This window comes from Eleutherodactylus coqui, chromosome 4 (genome assembly GCF_035609145.1).
Source record: "Eleutherodactylus coqui strain aEleCoq1 chromosome 4, aEleCoq1.hap1, whole genome shotgun sequence".
NCBI classification, from domain to species: Eukaryota; Metazoa; Chordata; class Amphibia; order Anura; family Eleutherodactylidae; genus Eleutherodactylus; species Eleutherodactylus coqui.
The window spans coordinates 53,648,849-53,671,512 of NC_089840.1; the positions used below are offsets into that span (position 1 = coordinate 53,648,849).

The 22,664-nt window shown below is 45.2% G+C and overlaps 1 protein-coding gene across 1 annotated transcript in view; it reads left to right on the top strand.

Annotated features, from left to right (window-relative positions):
- The first annotated feature begins 2,927 nt into the window (after positions 1-2,927).
- The window catches only part of CASQ2 (calsequestrin 2), a 28,425-nt gene continuing 8,688 nt past the window's right edge, over positions 2,928-22,664 (top strand). Inside the window, exons 1-7 of the mRNA XM_066599424.1 lie at positions 2,928-3,198; positions 12,355-12,439; positions 15,081-15,181; positions 15,267-15,378; positions 15,663-15,736; positions 16,182-16,312; positions 17,471-17,516. Coding sequence (XP_066455521.1) covers positions 2,965-3,198; positions 12,355-12,439; positions 15,081-15,181; positions 15,267-15,378; positions 15,663-15,736; positions 16,182-16,312; positions 17,471-17,516 — 783 coding nt within the window. The 5' untranslated portion in view covers positions 2,928-2,964. The remainder of the gene's footprint in view (positions 3,199-12,354; positions 12,440-15,080; positions 15,182-15,266; positions 15,379-15,662; positions 15,737-16,181; positions 16,313-17,470; positions 17,517-22,664) is intronic.

Below are 22,664 nucleotides of genomic sequence, written 5' to 3' on the forward strand. Positions count from 1 at the left end.
TGTTCTCTCAGCACTGATGGACACGTCTCTGTCTACATGTAGAATGTGCTGAGTCACAATGTGTTGAGGTAATGAACGTGTAACAAAGGAATGGAACACTGATCACTGGGAGAAGATCAAACTACATAAAAGACTAACTGACTCTGTTACCTATAGCAACCAATCACAACACAGATTTAATTTCTTATGGTACTTTTTCTGTCAAAATAGCCATATGAGGGCTTGTTTGTTGCGTGATGAGCTGTAGTTTTGATTGGTACCATTTTGAACAAATGACTTTTTTATCCCTTCTAGGCTAATTTCACACGGGCGAGTGCAATATAGGGCTGTGAATAATGGCCCAATATCGTGCTCGCGAATATGCGATTTCCCTGCAGATGCAAGACAGAGGATTGCAGAGTTTGCCAAAGGGCGGAGGATTTGCGGAGTTTGCAATGGAAAAACCTCATATCGCGCTCACATGCACATAGCATACGGTGCAATGCTGCCACCCACTGAAAACACTGGGAGGTGCGATGCGAGGGAACGCCTAAAGATAGAATGTGCCACAATTTTTTCCCACATCACATCGCTCATGTGTAAGACCCCATTCAAAAGAATGGGGTTCATGTTCACACAAGATTTGTGCGTCTCAAAACTCACAAATCTTGCGCAATATGCTCAGCCATGTGAAAACGGCAATATTGAATTATTTGGAAGGAGAATTGAACAAAAAAATGTATGTGCTGTGCAGGATAATAAATGTTTTAAACTTATTGTACCGGCCGATATAGATGTGGCGATCCCAAAAATGGCTTTTTAAAATTTTAATAAATCAAGAGAATATGCACAAAAATGTTTTAATTCAATTTTTTAACTATTTTTATTTATTTCAGCCTTTTAAAAATCCCTTTAGGGAACTTGAACCTGAGTCTTGTGATTGCTGAGATAATACACTGCAATATTTCTGTAATGCAGTGTATTATTGCTATTCATTTACACAGGATGCAATGAGCTGTCTAACAAGAGAAAGGAGGCGTGGTTAGCTCGACAGCTCGTGAATCAGTTTAAGGTCTCGTTCACACAAGCGCTGTTTTCGCGCATTAGAGGCTCGTGAAAAGAGCGCTTATATAAGAACCAATGGTTTCCTATAGAAGCGTTCACATGAAGGAATTTTAGATGCGCTTAATACTTGCACTAAGTTCGCATCTAAGGTCCATGGTTTAAAAAAAGATTAGACCTGACCTATCTATGGTGCATGCTGTCCATAGACTCCTATGGGAGCTGGATTCCAACACTGATTGTTTGAATAGGCTAATTAAAATAGCTTTAGTGCAATATAGCCTCAATCTTTTCATGCTCCTCTAATGCGCGAAAACAGCGCTTGTGTGAACGAGGCCTCAAAGATATCGGTGGAGAAAAAAAAGAGGCTTAGGAGACGGTGTGTTGTTTGCCATTCCACAGTCAGTTGCCTGGCTCTCTCTTCATGCAATGTACTGAGCAGGCTGCTGGAACTCCCTGCGTGCCTGGCATCCACCCATGTCCATTCACTCTTAGGGCTTATTCAGACGACAGTATATCAGTCGGGTGTTCACGCCGGCCAATAAATGGCGTCTCTCTCTGCAGGGAGAGGAGGCTAGAAGAGCTGGGAGCAGTGGTCTGAGTTCCCACCCCCTCTCTGCCTCCTCTCCACCCCCCTGCACTTTTTTCAATGAGGAGAGGCGGGATGAGGCAGAGCTAATTCCCCCCCCCCCCCCACTTAGCCCTGCCCCTTCTCATTGCAAATAGTGCAGAGGGGCGGAGAGGGGGCGGGAGCTCAGAGCACTGCTCCCGGCTCTTCCAGCCTCCTCCCCCTGCAGAGAGAGATGCCGTATATCGGCTAGGCGTGAAAACCTGGCCGATATACGGTGGTCTGAATGCACCCTTTGGCTACATTCACATGGGTGACCATTTTATTTGCAGGTGTGAGGCGTTTTTTATACAAAAAGGCCTCGCATTGCTTTTATGAATTCCAATTTTTACACACAAGAGAGTATCACAAGTGCCATGAGATGTCTTCAAAGTCCCACTGAAAACAATGAGCAATGCTTTCCGAGGAACGCGAACAAATAAAACATGCAGTGATCTTTTACCTCGCAGTATTGCTGTAAGAAGAAAACATCGCTCATGTGTATGACTCCATTCAAAAAAACTGAGTTCATATTCGCGCCAGTTTCGTGCCCGTGTGCATGTAACCTTATTACGCAGGAATACAATCGAGATATGGGAGGTCATAATCTGAGAGTTAGGTCTGCATCACACGTGCGCATTAGTGCATGAAATATTTGCTCGCACAATATGCAGAAAACAGAATCCATTGTTTTTAATGTTTCCGCGTATTTGGCGCGCGCAATTCTGTCATGCAGGAAAAATACACAGCATGCTCTAGTTTTCTGCACATTTGCACGGGGAAAGAACACATCTTGAACTCATTCCACTAATTGGCCATTTAATGGCTGAGAGTATTGGTGTGTTTTTTTTTCCACACACAATTGTGCTCAACTTACGCGCGCAAAAAGTACAGTAAAAAAAACCGCTGTTGCGTACATAAATGCATAATGCCTGATGCGCAAATACGCATACACTCGTGTGACACAGCCCTTAGATATTAGAAATAGCAGGTTACTGTACGCCCAGCAGCACAGAGTATATAACATCCTATATTTAATCAGCAAGTTCTAGGAAACGGGTGTCGACCATTATAGGGTGCTGGAAATTATCCCTCTACACTGAAGATTCAGTCATATTGTATATGTCATAAAGCATAGGAGCTGTGAGACCCCCGTAATGTGCCGCTGACCGACACCTCCCCGCTAATCCTGCCTCTATTTATAGTCCTGAAACAACTGTCTCCTAAAAATGGAGAGGGGAGTGAGAGACTGTCACTATGTAAGGTGGGCACGGCGTCTGTCTCTGCCACAAAGCCCCAGGCGCTCGCTCTCCTCCATGCAAGCCTTTACTCTCCTCTTGTGGGGGGCCCTCCTCGCCCTTTGTGGGGCTGAAGATGGGCTCAGCTTCCCCTCCTATGATGGAAAGGACCGAGTCCTGGAACTAAGTGACAGAAACTATCGCCAAGTGATGAAGAAATATGACATCTTCTGCATCTATCTGTGGGAAAGCCCATCCCATGGCGACAAGGTGGCGCAGAAACAGGCCCATATGACTGAGATGGTGCTCGAGGTGAGTTTACGGTCACCCGCCATCCTAACCGGTTTGTTATAACATCGCCGCCTCAGACTAAGGCTGTATGCACATAAGTGTTTTTACGCAACTTTTTAATTGCGTTTTCAAGCCGGCCAAAAGTCGCGACCATCTGAGGCATAGGATTCCAATGCATTTGTTTACATAGGCGATTTTGCGCCTCGAACAATCCCCCGGCGGGGAAAAATATCACATACGCTACCGATTCTGGCGAGTGCTTTTACGAGTGGCTGGAAAAGATAGTTCTGGTTCTATCTTCTGGCCGGAATACGGCAGCGGCTCCCATAGACTCCTATTGGAGCTGAAAAATTAGGGAGGGGGAAGCAGTTTAGCAGCGTCCAACGCAGGGAAAAGCTTTCAGGTGCCTCTATACAAGCAACTGAAGTCATTCCAAGGATTTATGCTGAGCGAGGGATTTTTCACTAATTACACTAATTAAGCTCAGGACTTGATCACGTCATTTCTTCATTTACGCAATTTAATGGGGCGTGCGGACGACCGTTAAATGCATACACTCGGTTCCAGGACCACAGAGTCCTTGCTCAGCGATCTAACCAGCAATCACTGCGATAGTCCTTACACTTGACATCTGCAGTAGACATTTCTGCAGGTCCGCAGCATTTGGGGTCTGCAGAAAGTGATCATTGGCAAATTGTTGCAGGGTTATTGGGAATTTACTGTAGAGTCTAGAGTGATACTTGCAGAGCCTCATGATTTCAGACTGTGCCGCAGAGAATCTCAATGTTTCTATATTAAGGATGGCTTTAACTGGACAAGGGTGGGCAGAGGGGTTATCTCTTGTTTGGTTCTTAGAATACGAAGCTGCTCCTGGTTGTGTGATGGGTTTCATAAACTTAGGGTGGGTGTACACTGAGCAATGGTCGTTCGGGTAGTCACTTGTAATTGTCACTACAACGAGCTGTTAGCATACGAAGGATTGTTGCTCATGTACATTCTCACAGAATGTTCATATTCGCAGTAGCGGAGGTGCTCACCTCCCTGCAAAGTTTATTAGTGAGCTGTTGAAAGACAAACGATTGCCTGTTTATAACAGACGATAACCAATCAACCAGCGACTATTTTTAGGTGAGCTGAAATTAAGTAACTTGTGAACAAATTATATCACTCATCGCCCTGTTGGTGGCCGTGATTACACGGGACAACTGTTTATGTTTGCTTGATTGAGCATTTATTTGGATGATGGTTGTTCCATGTAAAGCCACCCTAATTTACTCAGATCATCGTTATCCTCTTATAACTTGTATCTTCAGCACTTTACAGTCAGCTAATACAATGTACAGTGAAATTCCTCTCATTCATTAATATATAGATTAAGCCAGAGGTGCACAACCTTTTTGGGTCCGAGGGCCACATTGTCACATTGAACCATTTCCAACAGCCGTAATAAATCTAAAAGGCGTTGGTTCCACTTTAAACGGGTTGTACCAGCTTGCTGATCAGTAAGGGTCTTACTGGTGTGACCCAGCCGATCTCAAGAACGGGTATCTTGTGTCCCCCATCCTTCTCACTTGTGGGGTTACTGCACTACCCTCAGCGAAGAGGAGACTGAATGAAGCGATGGTTGCGCAAACGCACCAGCGCTTCACTCACTTTCAATAGGATTGCCGAGACACCCGACTGGCACCCGCTTGGATATTTCCGTCAGCGCTGTTGAAATCAGTGGAGCACTGGCCACGCAAGGTCAGCCAGCACTCTTTTTAAAGTGGCGTCACTGCGAATCCCACAGTGACATGGAAGCGGGACACGGGAGTTGCAATCTCAAGTTGTCTCAGCAGGGAGACTCCCAACGATCAGCAAGTTATCCCCTATCTTGTGGATGGAGGATAACTTAAAATTCTGGCAAAACCCTTTTTAAGGACTCCCGCCTATCAGGATAATGGGGGTCCTCTTCATACTCCAAAAAGGGAGCGACCAGGCATTCATGCAGCTCTCCATTATACATTAGTTTGTTGGTTACTGAAACAGACGTTTCACTACTACCATGTTCTGGCTCCCATTTTTAGCTGTCCAAGAAGGCCAACGCAGTCTTCAGACTAACTAATCCTCACTTTGCATTAGTAGTATCAGACTACCAATTCACTATAAATGCTCTCTGGCTGGCCACCACTGCTCACATGATTAGTGCTGGCCAATCACAGAGTAGTACACAGTGTGCATTAGGGAAATAGAAAATTGTAGTAGGCATCTTGGACAACTGAAAACAAGATCCTGAACCAGTAGATTGGAGGGACATTGGCATAGAAGAACGACGACAGGTAATAGTCCACATTTAGTCCAGGGACAGAATTTTGTCCCAAAACCAGAGGGTCATGTTAAGCCCCACCTACATTCTCTGAGTTATGTTACCTGGGGACCCCATACTGAATGGCTGTGCCCAATCCTAGTTGATGACCCACTGCTAAGATTATACTATAGCATATATAGCCAATAAGCTGTATATCATGTATATATAATCATTTATTTTATTTTAATTTATTTATTCTGTAGCAGAGCTAATGGGGGCCAATTCTGAGTTTTGATACAGGGTCCCATGAGTTCTATGTACACACTTCTCAAGACTATACAATGTGAATTCTTACCTGCATCTGTTCAAACAATCCTGGAAACTTTGTGACAACTGCTGCTCTCAATACAATATGGAGGGTGAAATGGTTGTCACTTTCTCTGTCCCTCCCCCAGAGATTTAAAAGTGGAGCCTATTGCAAAGCATCATGGTCCCAAAATGAAAGAGTACGCTTAGCTGATATTGTCTTAGTGTTCCTGAAGCTGCAGTGTACCCCCAGTGTAAGGACAATGTATATGGCCTTGTAGCAGGTGTCAGTGAAGAGGCTTGAGGCACATGATACCAGAAAGTGGGAAAAGGAATCAGGGAGATCCCAGGAGCTTTATATAGATCTGAAAAGTGACAAATGCTGGAAGAAGCACAGGATAAGACAAGGACCAAGAATAAGGCTACTCCCTGTCCATACTGGCCATGTACAGTAGATGCATGTATAACAGCCCCCATCTTCTTAATCCTGGAGGTGCACCTTAAAATCCTAACACCCTTAAATCTTACATCAGCTCCAACATATAAAAGGAAATGATGACAACTGTGTGGACTGGACATAATTTATAAATTACATTCACCTCATTCAGAATCTACAACCCACCTCCATTCACCTCATTCAGAATCTACAACCCACCTCCATTCACCTCATTCAGAATCTACAACCCACCTCCATTCACCTCATTCAGAATCTACAACCCACCTCCATTCACCTTATTTAGAATCCACAACCCACCTCCATCTCAGAATCTACAACTCACCTCTACCGCTTCATTTATAATGTACAATCAACTTCGTCTCATTTATAATCTACAACTGACCTCTACCACCTCATTTATAACGTACAATTGACTTCATCTCATGTATAATCTACAGCCTCCACTCCAGTCATTTTGTAATTCACAATTTCCATTCTGGTCGGTCTTGGCACACAGCCTTGCGGTTTGCTGACATCTTGGGAGCAGGGTAGAAGTATATTGTGACATGTGTTTCTCATGTCTTTGGAGTCCCCCATTGTTGCTCCACATGCAGCGAGGCTGGACCCCTTGGCTTGTGATGAGTAGGTGTCAAGAGGCTTCTTGTAGTGTTAACACGGATCCTTCTGGCCCACTGTCCAGTCTCCTCTTCAGGCCCCATGTTCTCACATTTTCACCTCCTCACTTGAGGAATTTACAAGTCAGTGCTGGAGATGACACTGCGTCCATTACTTCTCCATCTGTGCCCTACAGCGAGTCAAGACACTGAGCGAATGCCACTCATATAAGAAACGTTGTATATACATACAGAGGTGTGGATACATACATAATAAACGTGATACATTATATATACAGGCACAGACATTCTATACATACAAGACTACCCACGGGGCAGTACAGGTGGTACAGATAGCTGTCAAGGGCAGAGGAAACTTGGGGGACCCGACTCACTTGTGGGCTACCACCTAGCAGTCGTGTGAATAAGGCCTAAGGCTGAGGGCTCAGTCAGACGAACGGATATACGCGCGTTTTTCCACACGAAAAAAAAACACCACATGTGCGTTCGAAAATCCACACCTACCAAAGATAGAACACTTGGGTGGCAATCGACATGGTCATGCGGATTTTTTCCCGCACACGCATTGCGTTTTTTCCGCGCGGAAAAAAGCGCGTTTGGCAGCCTGCAGACGGCCAGGTCGGATCCCCTGTGAGAATTCTCGCAGCGGGATTCGACCCGCATACCTGCAGGGACCATTGTAGCTCTCTCTGCGAGACCCGCACAGAAATAGAACATGCCACGGACAAATCGCAGCCGTCTGCATAGGATTGCGTTTTGTAATGCAATCCTATACAGGCGGGCATGGGCGGAAATTCTGCAGGAAATCCCGCCGTGGAATTTCCACCCATGTGCAGAGGGCCTGTATCTGCTCCTCTGACTGAGCCCTGAAGGGAAGGATATGCACTCAAGGCCGGGTGTAGAAAACTCGTAATGGTTTTATTAGACAACTGATGCATAGTATACAAATACATGGTCAGTACAATAGGGAAATCTGAACCAACATAACGGGAAAGGGTCTGACCCTACACCACAGAAGTCAGGGTAACCCTGTCTAAAAGCAGGGCAATTGTCCCAATAAGGACGGTCCCATACTTAGGACACCTGTCTCATATTCGATAGGAATAAGCAAGAACACCATATATCATGTAGTTTAGACATGGGCATCTGTATACCTATGGACAGAGGGGAAATCAGGCATCCTCTCACCTAAAAGGACTGAAGGGGTTCCAACATACAACATAATGTGCACCTACAGACAGACATCAAACAAGTCATTTTTTCACACCAACAGGCAGACAAAGATCAAACAAGCCATTGTCAACACCTACAGATGCCAGGCAGCTGCACACCTACAGACAGACCCCAGACAAGCCATTGTTCACACCAGGCGGCTGCATGCCTACAGACAGACTCCAGACAAGCCATTGTTCACACCAGGCGGCTGCACGCCTACAGACAGACCCCAGACAAGCCATTGTTCACACCAGGCGGCTGCACACCTACAGACAGACCCCAGACAAGCCATTGTTCACACCAGGTGGCTGCACACCTACAGACAGACCCCAGACAAGCCATTGTTCACACCAGGCGGCTGCACGCCTACAGACAGACCCCAGACAAGCCATTGTTCACACCAGGCGGCTGCACACCTACAGACAGACCCCAGACAAGCCATTGTTCACACCAGGTGGCTGCACACCTACAGACAGACCCCAGACAAGCCATTGTTCACACCAGGCGGCTGCACGCCTACAGACAGACCCCAGACAAGCCATTGTTCACACCAGGCGGCTGCACACCTACAGACAGACCCCAGACAAGCCATTGTTCACACCAGGCGGCTGCACACCTACAGACAGACCCCAGACAAGCCATTGTTCACACCAGGCGGCTGCACACCTGCAGACAGACATGAACAGGTCTCTGCACTCCTACCAACACAGGGGGAATCCCACCCAGAACCACAGGCATACAAAGAAACAGGACATAGTTTAAACAAATAAGGGAGATGGAATAAATCCTCCACAGTACCACCTATTGAAAGGCATAGTTTAAACATCCACACCAGTTGCTTGTACTTATGTGCGCAGACCAATGGTGATTGGCTGGCTGAAGAAATACACACAATCAGCCAGCCAAATCAGCCCACACCTGCTGCAGTGCACTCCTAGAAGTACATCCTACTACAGATCCCAGGAGCACAACGTGACACCCACTACTTAAAGCACTCCCCTTATCATATACATCTGACACAGAATCCCATGTCATATCTTGTTAAGCACCATTACAACTTGTCTAGTCATCTCTCTTAAAATAATTGGGCAGCAACTTTTATAACTTCGAGAAATCTGCAATTAACGTCTGTAATAACCTTTATAAAGGTGATAAATACTGACTAAACACCGCTGGGAGTCCGTCTATCCGCGCAGACCCTTACATACACATAGACAACTGTCTGAGCCTTTTTTGAGTGTGACAAAATGATGTGACAAGTGACAGCTGCCTCCTCCCTCCCCCACTGCTGCCGGAGAATAGTAATCCAACTCCTGCAGAGCTTCACTGAGAATTAATGAGTCCTGTTCTCTGCAGAGACACCTGAGACACTCAAATCAGACAGATGTAGCTGAGGACTGGCAAGTGCTGACCCCAGGAGAGGCGTCCCAACAGTCAGAAGACCGCTGACTACTTTATATATACTGTATAATGTATACAACTCTTAATATACCCCTAAGTATACCCTATAGTAATACATATACCATTATATATCCTAATGTATAATACCACTAATATACGGTATTATACAGTAGTCAATAAACCACTACTACTACAACTCCTAATATACCCTACTAATATACTGTACAATAATAAATATACCACTACTACAACTCTTATATATGTATACACTGTATATACACCCTACAGTAATACATATACCACTACAGTACAGTAATACATATACAACATTACAACTCCTACCGTAATACAACCCACAAATATACTATACCACGATACATTTACCATTACTACTCCAAAGATATACAACTACTATTACAATGCCTAATATACCCCATAAATATACTAATATTACATGCACCACTACTATCACCACGCACGGTCATACATTTTCTGTCGTCCCGCACGATAAGCACAAGTTTACCGACTGATTATTATCTACTGATTATTATGCCCCTCTCTTGATCCCCCAATATGACAGCAAGAGTGACTATCTTAATTAACTAGGGAATCAGATGTCAGATCCCATCCCTAATCCCTAAAAGACCCCATTAAATAGCGGAGATGCCAAGCATTGCCCCAAAGCATCAGCTGCTCTGTGACGCCTGGACGGCTGCCCACCCCTCATCACCGGCCTGAAGAGGGTGACATTGTTATTATGGTTCAGGGACTCTAATTAACTGAAGGCCCTATATAGTGATGGTCTGTAGCCTGTGTATATACACAGGGGGCATGGTTTGATTAATGACCCCTTGTACACAGTATTCGGGACATGAAGCTCAAAGTGCATAGGTATATTCTTGCTTTCCGAATTCAAAAAAGGGTTGAGTTATGAGCTGCTCACAAAAATATTGACTGGCCACACAGAACTTGTGTAATCAGGACAATTTCTACTTTATATTGGGAACAGGCGGTAATATTTATAGGTTTTAGGGCGCGGTCACACGAGCGTAGGCGTATTTACGTTCGCACGTGCGCAGCGTTTAATCGCCGGAAAGAACGTTTTTCGGCGATCATGACCAGAGCTAGAAAGCGTATTATCGTTTGTTCCTACTTTGCAAACTATCTTTTCAGCCATCGAATATGCGTTGGCGCGTATTTCGGTCGCATATGTTCCGTTTTTTTTCGGGTTGCCGTTTTTACGCGCCGTAAAATCGCCCATGCGAACGAATACATTGGAAACCAACGCCTCAGATGGTCACGTTTATACGATTGGGCGCAAAAACGCGCCGTTTCTGCGCTCGTGTGAACGCACCCTTGGACAAAGAAATTGCTAAGATACATCTTGTTTATGAATATGTAGCTTATTACAATTCATTTGTATCACTGGTCCTCAAAACTCAGTATATGCAGTGACGTCAGTCTGCAGGCAGAACTTTCCTCCGGGTCGTTGGTTGGTTGGTCTATAAGCTCTTCTCTGGCCATACTTGTATGTTACCTATTTCTAGGATCATTAATTAGTTGGTACATGTACATTTCTAAGCTTATACAGTGGCAGGATTTAGTAATTATTAATCAGTTAAGCCTACATAAAGGATATAAAATTAATATGTGTATAAAGTATTGTGCGGAAAGATATATATTCTCACATATATAGACACATAAGGCCTAAGGCCTAGTGCCCAGGGGAATTCCGCTGCAGAGTCCGTCACGGTGCCCCCCCTCCCCCCCCCAGAGACCCCATACTCACTTCCGGATCCGCTGCCTGATGTCCCGCATCCCATGCCGGCGCACATGCGCAGTACAGCGCATGACGCGCCGGCAGCGTCATATGACATGCCCACAGCGTCACATGACGGGCGTCAGTGGGCGGGGAAGCGTTTTCACTCTATCTACCGCTGTGCTACAGCGGAAGATAGCGTGACGAATGGCTTCCATTGACCGCAATGGAAGTCATCCGCGTGTACGCCCTTGGCAAATAGAACATGCCGCAGGTGATTACGTGCGATTTCACGGGGAGGAATTCCACGGTGGAATTCCGCGCCTTGAGCGTTGCGCTATTAGGTTCAATAGAACCTAATAGCTGCGGGGCAACGCCACGGAAATCCGCCCGTGGGAATTAGGCCTAATGCACATGGCCGGATTTCCGCCATGTTTCACTGCAGTTATTAGGTTCTATTGAACCTAATAGCTCAATGTACATGCTGCGGGATTCACCGTGGAATTCCGCAGCATGAAATTACCTGCAGCATGTCCTATTTGCTGCGGGTATACGCACGGATGGCTTTCATTGTAGTCAATGGAAGCCGCCCATCACGCAGCACAGGGGAAATATAGCGTGAATACGCGCAGCGCCCACTGCCGTCATATGACGCTGCTGGAGGTCATGCGCTGTACTGCGCATGCGCGCCGGAGCATCATGTGGGACTTCGGGTAGCGGATCCAGAGGCAAGTATGGGGTGTTTGGGTAGGTGCCGTGACGGACTCCGCTGCGGTATTCCGCTTGCAGAGCCCGTCACGGCCGTGTGCATAAGGCCTAATACATACACACAGAGTTTTACATATCAAATAGAAAACAAATATGTATCTGTTTTGCTGTAAAAGCCAATTATGCAAACATATCTATTTCTTATTATTTGTTTTATTCTTCCCAGTTCCGCTTTCTGAATATACTTTTGATTCAGACCCAAGATAATTGGGTTTTTCATGTAAAATGACCTTGAGTTCCTCTTAATTGTTCTATGCAGGAACCAAACCTCCGGCATATATGTTTTAGCAGAGAGAGAAAAGTCAAGAATAAACTTTTGGATAGAAAAAAGGCAAAATGCCTTCTCTTATGGTTGTCGTTTCTCTTACAGTTGGCTGCGCAGGTTCTGGAGAAAAAGAATATTGGCTTTGGATTTATTGATACAAAGAAAAATGCTAAATTCGCCAAGAAACTTGGTAAATTTTGAAGACAAAGGTTTCTACAGTTCCCATCGTGTTCCTATATATTGTCCTCAGTGTGATGGTGATTGTATCCTATCATTGGACTGTCAGTGTGATTGTGCATCTGTACGGTGTATTGTCAGTGTGATGTTTGTCCTAATGTTGTGCTCTCTGCTTGAAGGTAATTGTATAAGGCCCTTTTACATGGAACGGTTGTCTTTGACCGCGTGAGTTTGAACGATAATGATTTGATGACAAATGAGAATTTGTTTGCTTTTCGTTCGGTGTTCATTTCATCGAGGCATACAAATCATTATAATCATTCACTCGTTTGCACATCGTTGTGTGAGAACAGCGATCATTTAGTCATTCACATTCACTGGTACATATAACAATGTTGTTGTTAGCCATTTAGTCGTTGACAACTTTTTGTGACCCTAAGGAACCCTTAGGGTCTCCTACGAGCGTATATCGGACCGCCGTTTTCATGGTCGGCTGATATATGCTGTGATCCGATGCATTCGATTCCAATGCATTAGATCACATGGCCGTATTCCCAAGACATAAAAGCGCCCGGCCAATATAGCATCGGGCGCTTTTATGTCGGGCCCAAAAGATAGACCTGGAACTATCTTTTGTGCCGGAATATGTCGGCCACTGCATGGGATTCTATGGGAGCCAATGACAGCAGCTGGAGAAGGGAGGTTGGAGGGAGTTTAGCAGCGTGACTGCTAAACTCCCTCCCTCTTCTCTCCTCCCCTCCGGCTGATTGCAATGGGAGGGGGTGGGATGGGGGCGGAGCTTAGCGTATTTTTCGTGGGATAGTGAATGTGCACCTTCACATTGTGCTCTCTGTGTGATAATGATTGTGTAATTTCATGTTGCGCTCTCAGTGTGATAAGCGCTCCTTCACACAAGTGCTTTATCGCAGCTATTTTGCCTCGATAAAACACTGAATGAAAATCGCGACCGTCTGAAGCATTGGATTCCAATGCATTTGTTTAGATGGGTGATTTTTTCGGTGTGTAAAATCATCAGGCCAGAAAAAATAGTGCACATTCCAGACGGCCGCTTTTATGCTGAATGGAAAAGATAGGTCTGGATTTATCTTTTGCCAGAATACGCCGACTGGTCCTATGGACTCCTGTGGGAGTTAATGGGAGCTGCTGGAAAAGGCAGGTGGGAGGGAGTATAGCATCTGCTCTTCTAAACTGCCCCCCCCACCCCCACCCGACCCCATCCCGCCTCTTGCTGGCAGAGGAAGGGGGCGGGATGGGGCAGGAGATTAGCTCACTAGGTCTGCTAAACTCCCGCCCTATCCCACCCCCTCCCCTTCCCGGCAGGCAGCAAGGGGCAGAGAGGGAGAGGGGGTTTAACACACCAGCTCCCATCCCGCCCTCTTCCTTTGCCAGCAGCTGGCAATGGGTGGAGAGGGGGAGGAAATTTAGCAGAGCAAAACTCTCTCCCCCCACCCAATGGTATTCAGGGCTGCGGCGTATACACGGCCGACCTTAGTCTTTATTCATACATGCACTGCGATTTTTGGTTGCCCACGTTGCGGCTGCATCGTAGCCGAAAAAAAACACATGTACAAGAGGTAGCCCCGACTAAGTCGTGGCTGCATCTCCCGTTTTAACACCCATTCAGACGTCCAGCCTGCGGCATCCCGGTATGCCGTCAGCTGGGGGAAGAGAGTTTAGTTCTGCTAAACTCCCTCCCCTCTCCGCCCCTTGATGGCTGCTGGCAAAGGGAGGGACAGGAGCTAGTGTGTTAAACTACAGCCGCTCCCCAGCCCTTGCCGGCTGTCAGCAAGGGTGGGGAGCAGGAGCTTAGCAGAGCTAGTGTGCTAATCCCTCGCCCCTCCCTTTGTTGGCACCTGGCAAGGGGCATAGAGGGGGAGGTAAGGAGGGGGGAGTTTAGCAGAGCCACTGCTAAACTCCCTCCCACCTCCCCTTTCCAGCAGCTCTCATAGGCTCCAATAGGAGTCTATAAGACCAGTCGGCGTATTGCGACAAAAGATAGGTCCAGACCTATCTTTTCTGGTTAGCGTAAAAGCGGACGGCTGGAATGCATACCGTGTGTGCTATCTTTTCCTTCCGGCCAATTTTGTGCATCGAAAAATCGCCCATCTGAACAAGTGCATTGGAATCCAACGCTTCAGATGGCCGCACTTTTCATCCGGCCTTTTATCGTGGCAAAATAGCTGTGATAAAATGCTCGTGTGAAGGAGCCCTAAATGTGTAACATACGGTAGTACTCTCAGTGTGATGGTGATTGTGTTATATATTCAGTGTGGTCATTTTGTCTCCTCACTTTGTATGCTGTGTGATGGTGATTATGTATCCTCATGTGTGATAGTAATTGTGTATGCTCACATTGTGCTTTCAGTGCAGTGGCGATTGTGTACCCTCACATTGTATTCTCACTGTGATAATAGTTGTGTGCTGCTGTCTGTGTGATGATGATTGTGCTGCTCATGGTATTTTCTCCATTTGATGATGCTTGTGTACTTTGTCACATTGTACTTTGTGTGATGATTATTATGTATCTTCACTTCGTACTGTCAGTGTGATGGTGATTGTTTATCATCATGTTACATTCTCAGTATATCTACCTATCCTTTATCTGTTCTCAGACTGTGTTTTTCTATCCACAGGGTGCAGTGAGGAAGAAAGCATGTATGTCTTTAAAGAGGACAATGTTATCGAGTTCGATGGAGAGTTGGCGGCTGATGTAATAGTGGATTTTCTCCTAGACGTAAGTCCATAGATATCAATTCCCCCTCACTCACTATCCATGAAGAGATGTGTGACCAAATAAACACTTTCTGCATCCCATCCAGTTGATGGAAGACCCTGTAGAGATAATCAGTGATAAGGCAGAGATGAAGGCGCTCGATAAGATGGAGGAAGAAACCAGAGTCATTGGCTTCTTCAAGGATGAAAACTCAGAACGTGAGTATGAGGTGCAGAGAGAACCACGAAGGCGGGATTCTGTTAGTAAGAAGGAGGAGTCTATTTTAGAAGAATGGGCCTGTATGTGAGGGAGGAGCAATCCATGTGTGACCTCAAATGAAGGAGAAGACTTTTGTGAAGGATAATTGACCTAGATAGAACCAATGAGACAGTTAACCTGCTAACACAGTCCAGCAATCAGCCAACCATGGGTAATAATTGGTGAACTTATTTGCCTTGATGATTGCATTTGTGTCCCTGATGTGCTCATTTTGACCTTGCAGATTACAGAGCATTTGAAGAGGCTGCAGAGAATTTCCATCCATACATTAAGTTCTTTGCAACATTTGACAAGTCGGTAAGATGGTGTCTGGAGTGTATGCATAGGATCTGGGGTCAGTTTTGGGGAATGTTGAGGAAGTTATGGATGTTCCTCAAGATTAACTCTGAATATCTAGGAAGGACACATCCAGATCCTCAGCCTCAGGCTTTATTCACAGGAGTGTTTTATCGTGGCAATTTTGCCATGATAAAACGCTGTCCGAAAATTGCAGGAGGAGGGTTTAGTAGTCTATAGGACGGGCCGGCATATTCCAGTCAAAACATAGCTCCAGACCTATCTTTTCTGGTCAGCGTAAAAGCAGCTGGCCGGAATGCGCACCGTGTGTGCTATCTTTTCCAGCCGCACAATTTTAAAACGCTCGTGTGACTAAAGCCTCAGAGTGTAATACCGGTCAGATATGGAAGGCACTGGGTGTTCTGTGTAGAGGAGCTCATTCACACATTGATACCACTGTTGTTAGGTGGCAAAGTCCCTGACCCTGAAGATAAACGAGGTGGATTTCTATGAAGCATTTATGGATGAACCAATCACCATTCCTGATAAACCATACACTGAAGACGAGCTAGTGGACTTCATCAACAAGCACAAGAGGTGGATATCCCCAAACGAATCATGTCCCCACCACTTATCACACATTCATCATAAATCCATTCATCAAACTTTCATCCATCATTCATCACACATGAAACATTCATTCTACAATTGTCACACAGTTATCATAAATTCATCTTATATTCATAAAACATTCATTATTACAGGTAAGCGAGCACGCTCGGTAGGGTCAGTTACTCGAGCGAGCATCGCTCTTCTCGAGCAACTGCCTTTTCGTCCGAGCGTGCTCGGGGGAGGGGGCGGCGGGGGAGAGCGGAGGGGAGCGGGATCGAGAGTGAGAGAGATCCCGGTGGGTGTAAAGCAACTTTTCAAAAATAGAGCCAAAACAATCAAAGTAATGGTACTTACCTATCGGTTATCAAGCACAGCAGCCCCACGGTCCATCCGGTCTTTGTTTAGGAACGGCTACCACTGGACTGCTGCAGTCAATCAAAGACTGCAGCGGTCACATGCCACTCTCCTGGCATCACCTCTTAGGTGCTAGGAGTCATGATGCCAGGGGAATGGCACATGACCATTGCGGCCTCTGATTGGCTGCAGCGGTCAGACGGCAGTCATTCCTAAACAAAGATCGTGGCTGCAGTTCTGGATTATCAATGGAGAGGATTGGTAAGCACCGTTGCTGTTATTGTTTTAACAAATTCAGCTCTATTTTAAAAAGGTTGTTTCACACCCCAACATTTCCTTTAGTCATCTATGTGCCAGACATTCATTCCCCATTCATTCCTCACTCATCCCTTATTCATTATACATTCATCCCCCATTCATGTCCTATTCAGCATATATTCATCCCACATTCATCCCATTCATTACACATTCATTTTTTAGTTATCACAGTTATCCTATATTCACCCCTTATTCATCACACATTCATTCCTCACTCATCCCTTATTCATTATACATTCATCCCCCATTCATGCCCTATTCATCACATATTCATCCCACATTCATCACACGCTCATTCCTTATTCATCACACATTCATCTCATTCATTACACATTCATTTTTTAGTTATCACAGTTATCCTATATTCCCCCCTTATTCATCACACATTCACTGCTCATGCATCATATACTCATCTCTCATTCATTCATTCATTCATTGTGATCTACTTAATAAATTCCTATATTGTTCTAGAGCCACACTGAGGAAGCTACGTCCTGAAGACATGTATGAGACGTGGGTAAGTTGAAGACGTCCTGATCCCGGGACACGAGGATCAATGAATGATACACTATAAAATGGAACCAGGATGCTGGGTAGGACTTCTGCCTAGACTGCTTAATCTATAGGGAAAATGGTACAGTAGCGCCACCGCACTTCAACTTGTTATGTGACAGTGATCTCATGCATTTGCCGGACAGCAATTTGAGGGATATTTGAGGCTGAGGCACTGTATCAGTCAGCCATTCTCAGGGGGCATATAAGGCTGGGGCACTGTAGAGGGCATCTGGTGTTTACACACACTTTTGAGGGCAGTGTCAGAAAAATGGGAATAAGAAAATCTACCTGGCGCTACATACCTTAGTGCTTTAAGTTTTTCTGCTGCATTCATCCAGGATTTGTACATATTTACGCTGCGCCCAGCAATTTTGTTAAGGAGTGTATCATATTCTGCATCTGGGAGCGCCACCCTGAAGAATACACTAGGCATTGACTTTTCGCTGCTATTACATTTATACAGTATGTAGATAACAGCACGGAGTTGCAGCGAGGATGTCTGCTCATGGGGGAGACTTTCTCATCGGTGCTGCACTACAGTGGCGAGGGGGGCCTCCGTGCCCCCCTGGCTTAGGGGCTGGGTCGCAGCTGCGACACCTATAGCTACGCCACTGAGTTCCAACAAACTTTACTTGGCTGCAGTATGGAGGTACAGTGACTCTAAGTTGCAAACAGGATCCAACAGTACAGCCACTTTAAGTAGTTTACAGAAATCAACAGTACAGGCACTCAAAATAGTTCCCGAATTTCAAGAGCACAGGCACTTGAAATAGTTTACGGTCTTGAAACGGCACTGTAAATGGCTTACAGGTTCAATCAGTCCGGGCAGGTCAAATGACATTCATTTTGGAATGTTCTAGTATCACAGACTTTGGTAATCTGTGTCATGCTGTTTTGGCTCAAGTTCAGTCTCTCAACTACGCACAATATTCTTCATACTATCAATACTTTTGGCCGTATTCCCACAGCCGAGACTGAGTTGTCCCCAAGATACTCGGGCGCAACTTGAATCGCACAGCACACTGACACTCTATCCATGTGTTGTCCAACGTGCGGGACACTGTACATTACATGTCCTATTCTCGTACAAAAATAGGACGTGGAGTGATTTTCCAAACTCGGATTATTGTTCCAAGTGAAAAATCGTTTGCCTGAATTAACCCATTCAAATGAACAGGTTATTTTTCCTTTCGAGCTCTATATGCAAGTTACCATATTAAAGTTACCATATTAAAAGGCAATTTCAAATGTCTACGTCACAGGAGAATTTGGGAGTACAAGTTTATGACTAACTTTGTCACTCTCCAGAACGGACTGACTATCCGAGGGTGCTATCTACACCAGTGGAGAATATGAAAAATAAGTAGCAGAGATACCACCCTGGTGACCCTCTAGCACAAATTTAGAGACCATAAAACTTTTACATGCCTTATCAGTGGACTGTTTACACATATACTATTCTACTCATCTTGTATTGGTATTATTTAAAGTGCAAATTAATCACTCCATGTCTGTTCCTGTTCATATGTATGTATAGATACATGTTTCTTTAGATCTACTTTATAAACCTGAGATGGAACCCTTAGTAGGTTGGAAAGCTAGCTATAACATCATGGATTTTTGTTAGCCATTAAAAAGGTATCATATCTACAAGATTACTTGGTTTCTCTTCCTGAGAACAATCACGTTTTTCTATCCATATCAAACACAGACAGAACTCCCACGGAATTCTTGCTCTTGTGAATACACCCTTTGAAATAGCAAAGTAACTGTGTTTCATGCAACACACTCTCAGCTCTACCATCCTTGTTAGTTATAACACTGTCACTTGTAATCTTAATCTTTCTGAGTCTTCTCAGACGCTTGTATACGTAATTCCTTTAATCAGTCTCTTTAGTTGCTTATCTAACCTTGCACACCTCCATAGATATAATTCTGGTCTCTGACTGGTTCTCTGTCACAGTCTCTATGATGCGAGTCTCTCTCTCAGATTTAACAATCCAACAAGTATCTGACCAGAGCTTCTGAAAACTACTACAGTCTAACTCATCCAGGCACTCACTCTTCTGGTCAGAAGGCTCTAGGAATTTCTTCAACTACACTTTCAAGCTGCACACTGCCTTGTATCTCTTAGTGGGCTTCTAGGGCCTCACTCGAACATAGGCTGTGCCCAACCTCTGCTCAAACTTCGCACACTCACTTTTCCTCTTCATCAACGTGGAAAAACAACTCGCATGTCCACACGGGCCACAACAGAGACTATCACACTTGACCAACTGCCTGGTTCTAAATTATCATCAGTCTTCACAGGAACTGTCAGTCATCATCATACTTCTCTCATAAGTTGCTCTCACTACACAACATTTGTCTTATCTTCTTACAAATGCATTGTCATTTACCTTGTTCTCTAACTTAGATTCCTTTTAGACAAGCCGATTCTTGTTTGCACGAATGAATGAGTGGGTGACGTCACCGCTAGGTCAGTTGCACTCGTGCAGCTTGTTCAGACAGGCAGATTCATCGTTGACTCGTTCAACGAGAATCGTTTAGTATCATTCAGTCTTTCACATTAGCGAGTGTGAAAGACTAAACGAGCAGTGTGTAAACGGAACGAGAAGTGAACGAGCCAACAATGATTTTTCATGCCTGCATAAAATGAATGACGAGCAAGAAGCGCACAATTCTCGTTCAGTCATTGGCTCGCATTTAAACGGAATGATAATCGTACAATTTCACTAGTTTGAACAGTTTTTTGAACAATAATCGTTCCATCTAAAAGTACCCTAATAGTCCTTATGTCCATGGCACATGTGGATTTCCGCAGCAAAAGACCAATATGCCAGTGCGGAAATGATTTTTAAATGCTTGCCGGCGATCATGGATGCACTGCGGATCATCCACGTAAAAAAAATCCGCAACCCCACCTTCCTAATTGATTTTAACATTCAAATCCGCAGTGCATCCACAATTGTATTTGCGGATGCACTGCGGATCGTCCGCACCCATTGACTTCTATTGAGCCCGTCTGCATGGGATCTGCACTGAAATGGAACATGCTGCGATTTGTTTTCCGCACCAAGTGGTCCGCAAATCAAATCTGCATGCTTAAATTCAGTTGTGGAGGTCAATGCTTCCCTATGGGTACTTTGAATTGCGGATCTTCTGCACAGATGACCTGAGCAGATTATGCAAATCAAATCCGCCCATGGGCATTGGGCCTTCGTGTTAGCATTTACGTTACTCTCTAGCGAAACTCTATCGTATTACATCAGCTCTACTAATAGTCTCCATCTAACATAACATTTAACTATCTACTTGGGGTATGTTCACATGAATGATTTTTCTGTCTGTAAAAAACAGATAGAACTAAAGCATATACCATATATACTCGAGTATAAGCCTAGTTTTTCAGCACATTTTTTTATGCTGAAAAAGCCACCCTCGGCTTATACTCGAGTGAGGTTAAAAAAAAAAAACAAAAAAACCCCAATGCTCACCTCCCAGCCGGCATCTGTGTCCCCAGCACGATGGTCTCCCCGGCGGTACAGCAAGCTGCTTGAGAATTCTCACCGCTCTCATCTCCCTGCTCAGCTTTAAATTCCCCGCCGTCAGCGCTGTGTAAGTAAGCGCTGTGATTGGATAGAGCGCCAGCCAATCACAGCCGGCGCCCGATCATTCACAACCATTCAGTGGATGACATCACCGAATGGCTGTGATTGGTTTATCGAGCGCTGGCTATGATTGGCTGGCGCTCGATCCAATCACAGCGCTTACTTTCACAGCGCTGACGGCAGGGGAATTCAAAGCTGAGCAGGGAGATGACAGTGGGGAGAATTCTCAAGCAGCTTGCCGCACCGCCGGGAAGACCATTGCGCTGGGGACACAGATGCCGGCTGGGAGGTGAGCATTGCAATTTTTCTTTACCTAGTATATACTCGAGTCTAGCTAGGCTTATACTCAAGTCAATAAATTTTACCATTTTTTGTGGTAAAACTTATTGACTCGGCTTATACTCGAGTATATACGGTAATTTTAAATGATTACATTCACACGTGCGATTTTTTTATTTTTTTTTAATCAGACAAGCAGTCCAAGCAAAAAAAAAAAAATAGTAGCATGTCCTATTTTGATGCGATTTTCCAATGAAAATTGCTCATTCATGTCCATGAGTGTGTTTAAAAAATTGCACTAGTTTGATGCGAATGCAATCCATTTTTATTGCATGGTAACTTAAAAAAAATTTGTGCAGATGCAGAACCCATCATGTTTTTTTCTGTACGTTTAAAAATCAGATGCAAAATGATGAAAATCCCTCGGAAAAATCACATGAAAATCGCACAAAATAAAAAATCGGTAGAGATGAGCGAACGTACTCGGCCACGCCCCTTTTTCACTCGAGCACCGCAATTTTCGAGTACTTCTCTACTCGGATGAAAAGATTCGGGGGGCGCCGTGGGTGAGCAAGGGGGTTGCAGAGGGGAGTGGGGGAAGGAGTTAGAGAGAGAGAGCTCCCCCCTGTTCCCCACTCCTCCCCCCCGCTCCACCACGCCATCCCCCGCTCCCCGGCGCCCCCGAATCTTTGCACCCGAGTAGCCAGGTACTCGAAAATAGCGATGCTCGATCGAGTAATTACTCGAAACGAGTACGTTCTCTCATCTCTAAAAATCGGTCCAAGTTTTCAGGACTGATAAAAATGCTCCAGTGAATATACTTTTCCACCCCCACCCCACCCCCACATAGGGCATAAACTGAACAGATATACTAGACCCATTTAGGCCCCCTCATTCTGTATCTCATTTGCTGCTCCCAGGGGTCTCACAGCAGAGCTTCCCCAAATTGGACAAAAGCCCACACAGCCTTGTAGGATTATTGAATATTGCGCCCACGAGGCTTGACTGACAGGTAGAGAACAGCCCTGGTACAAGCCTGGCATATTGCACCCCCTCAGTGCTTACTATGGGCACAGCGCCTGGTGTCAGCTTGTTGAGCCGTCATGTGTAAACTATGAGCGATGTTGGCCGAACGCCAGCGGCTCAAATGTCTGCAGGAATCCCGGGATCAAGTCATGTGCTCTGGAAGATAACGAGGGATGGAGGGAGTAGAAGATTGT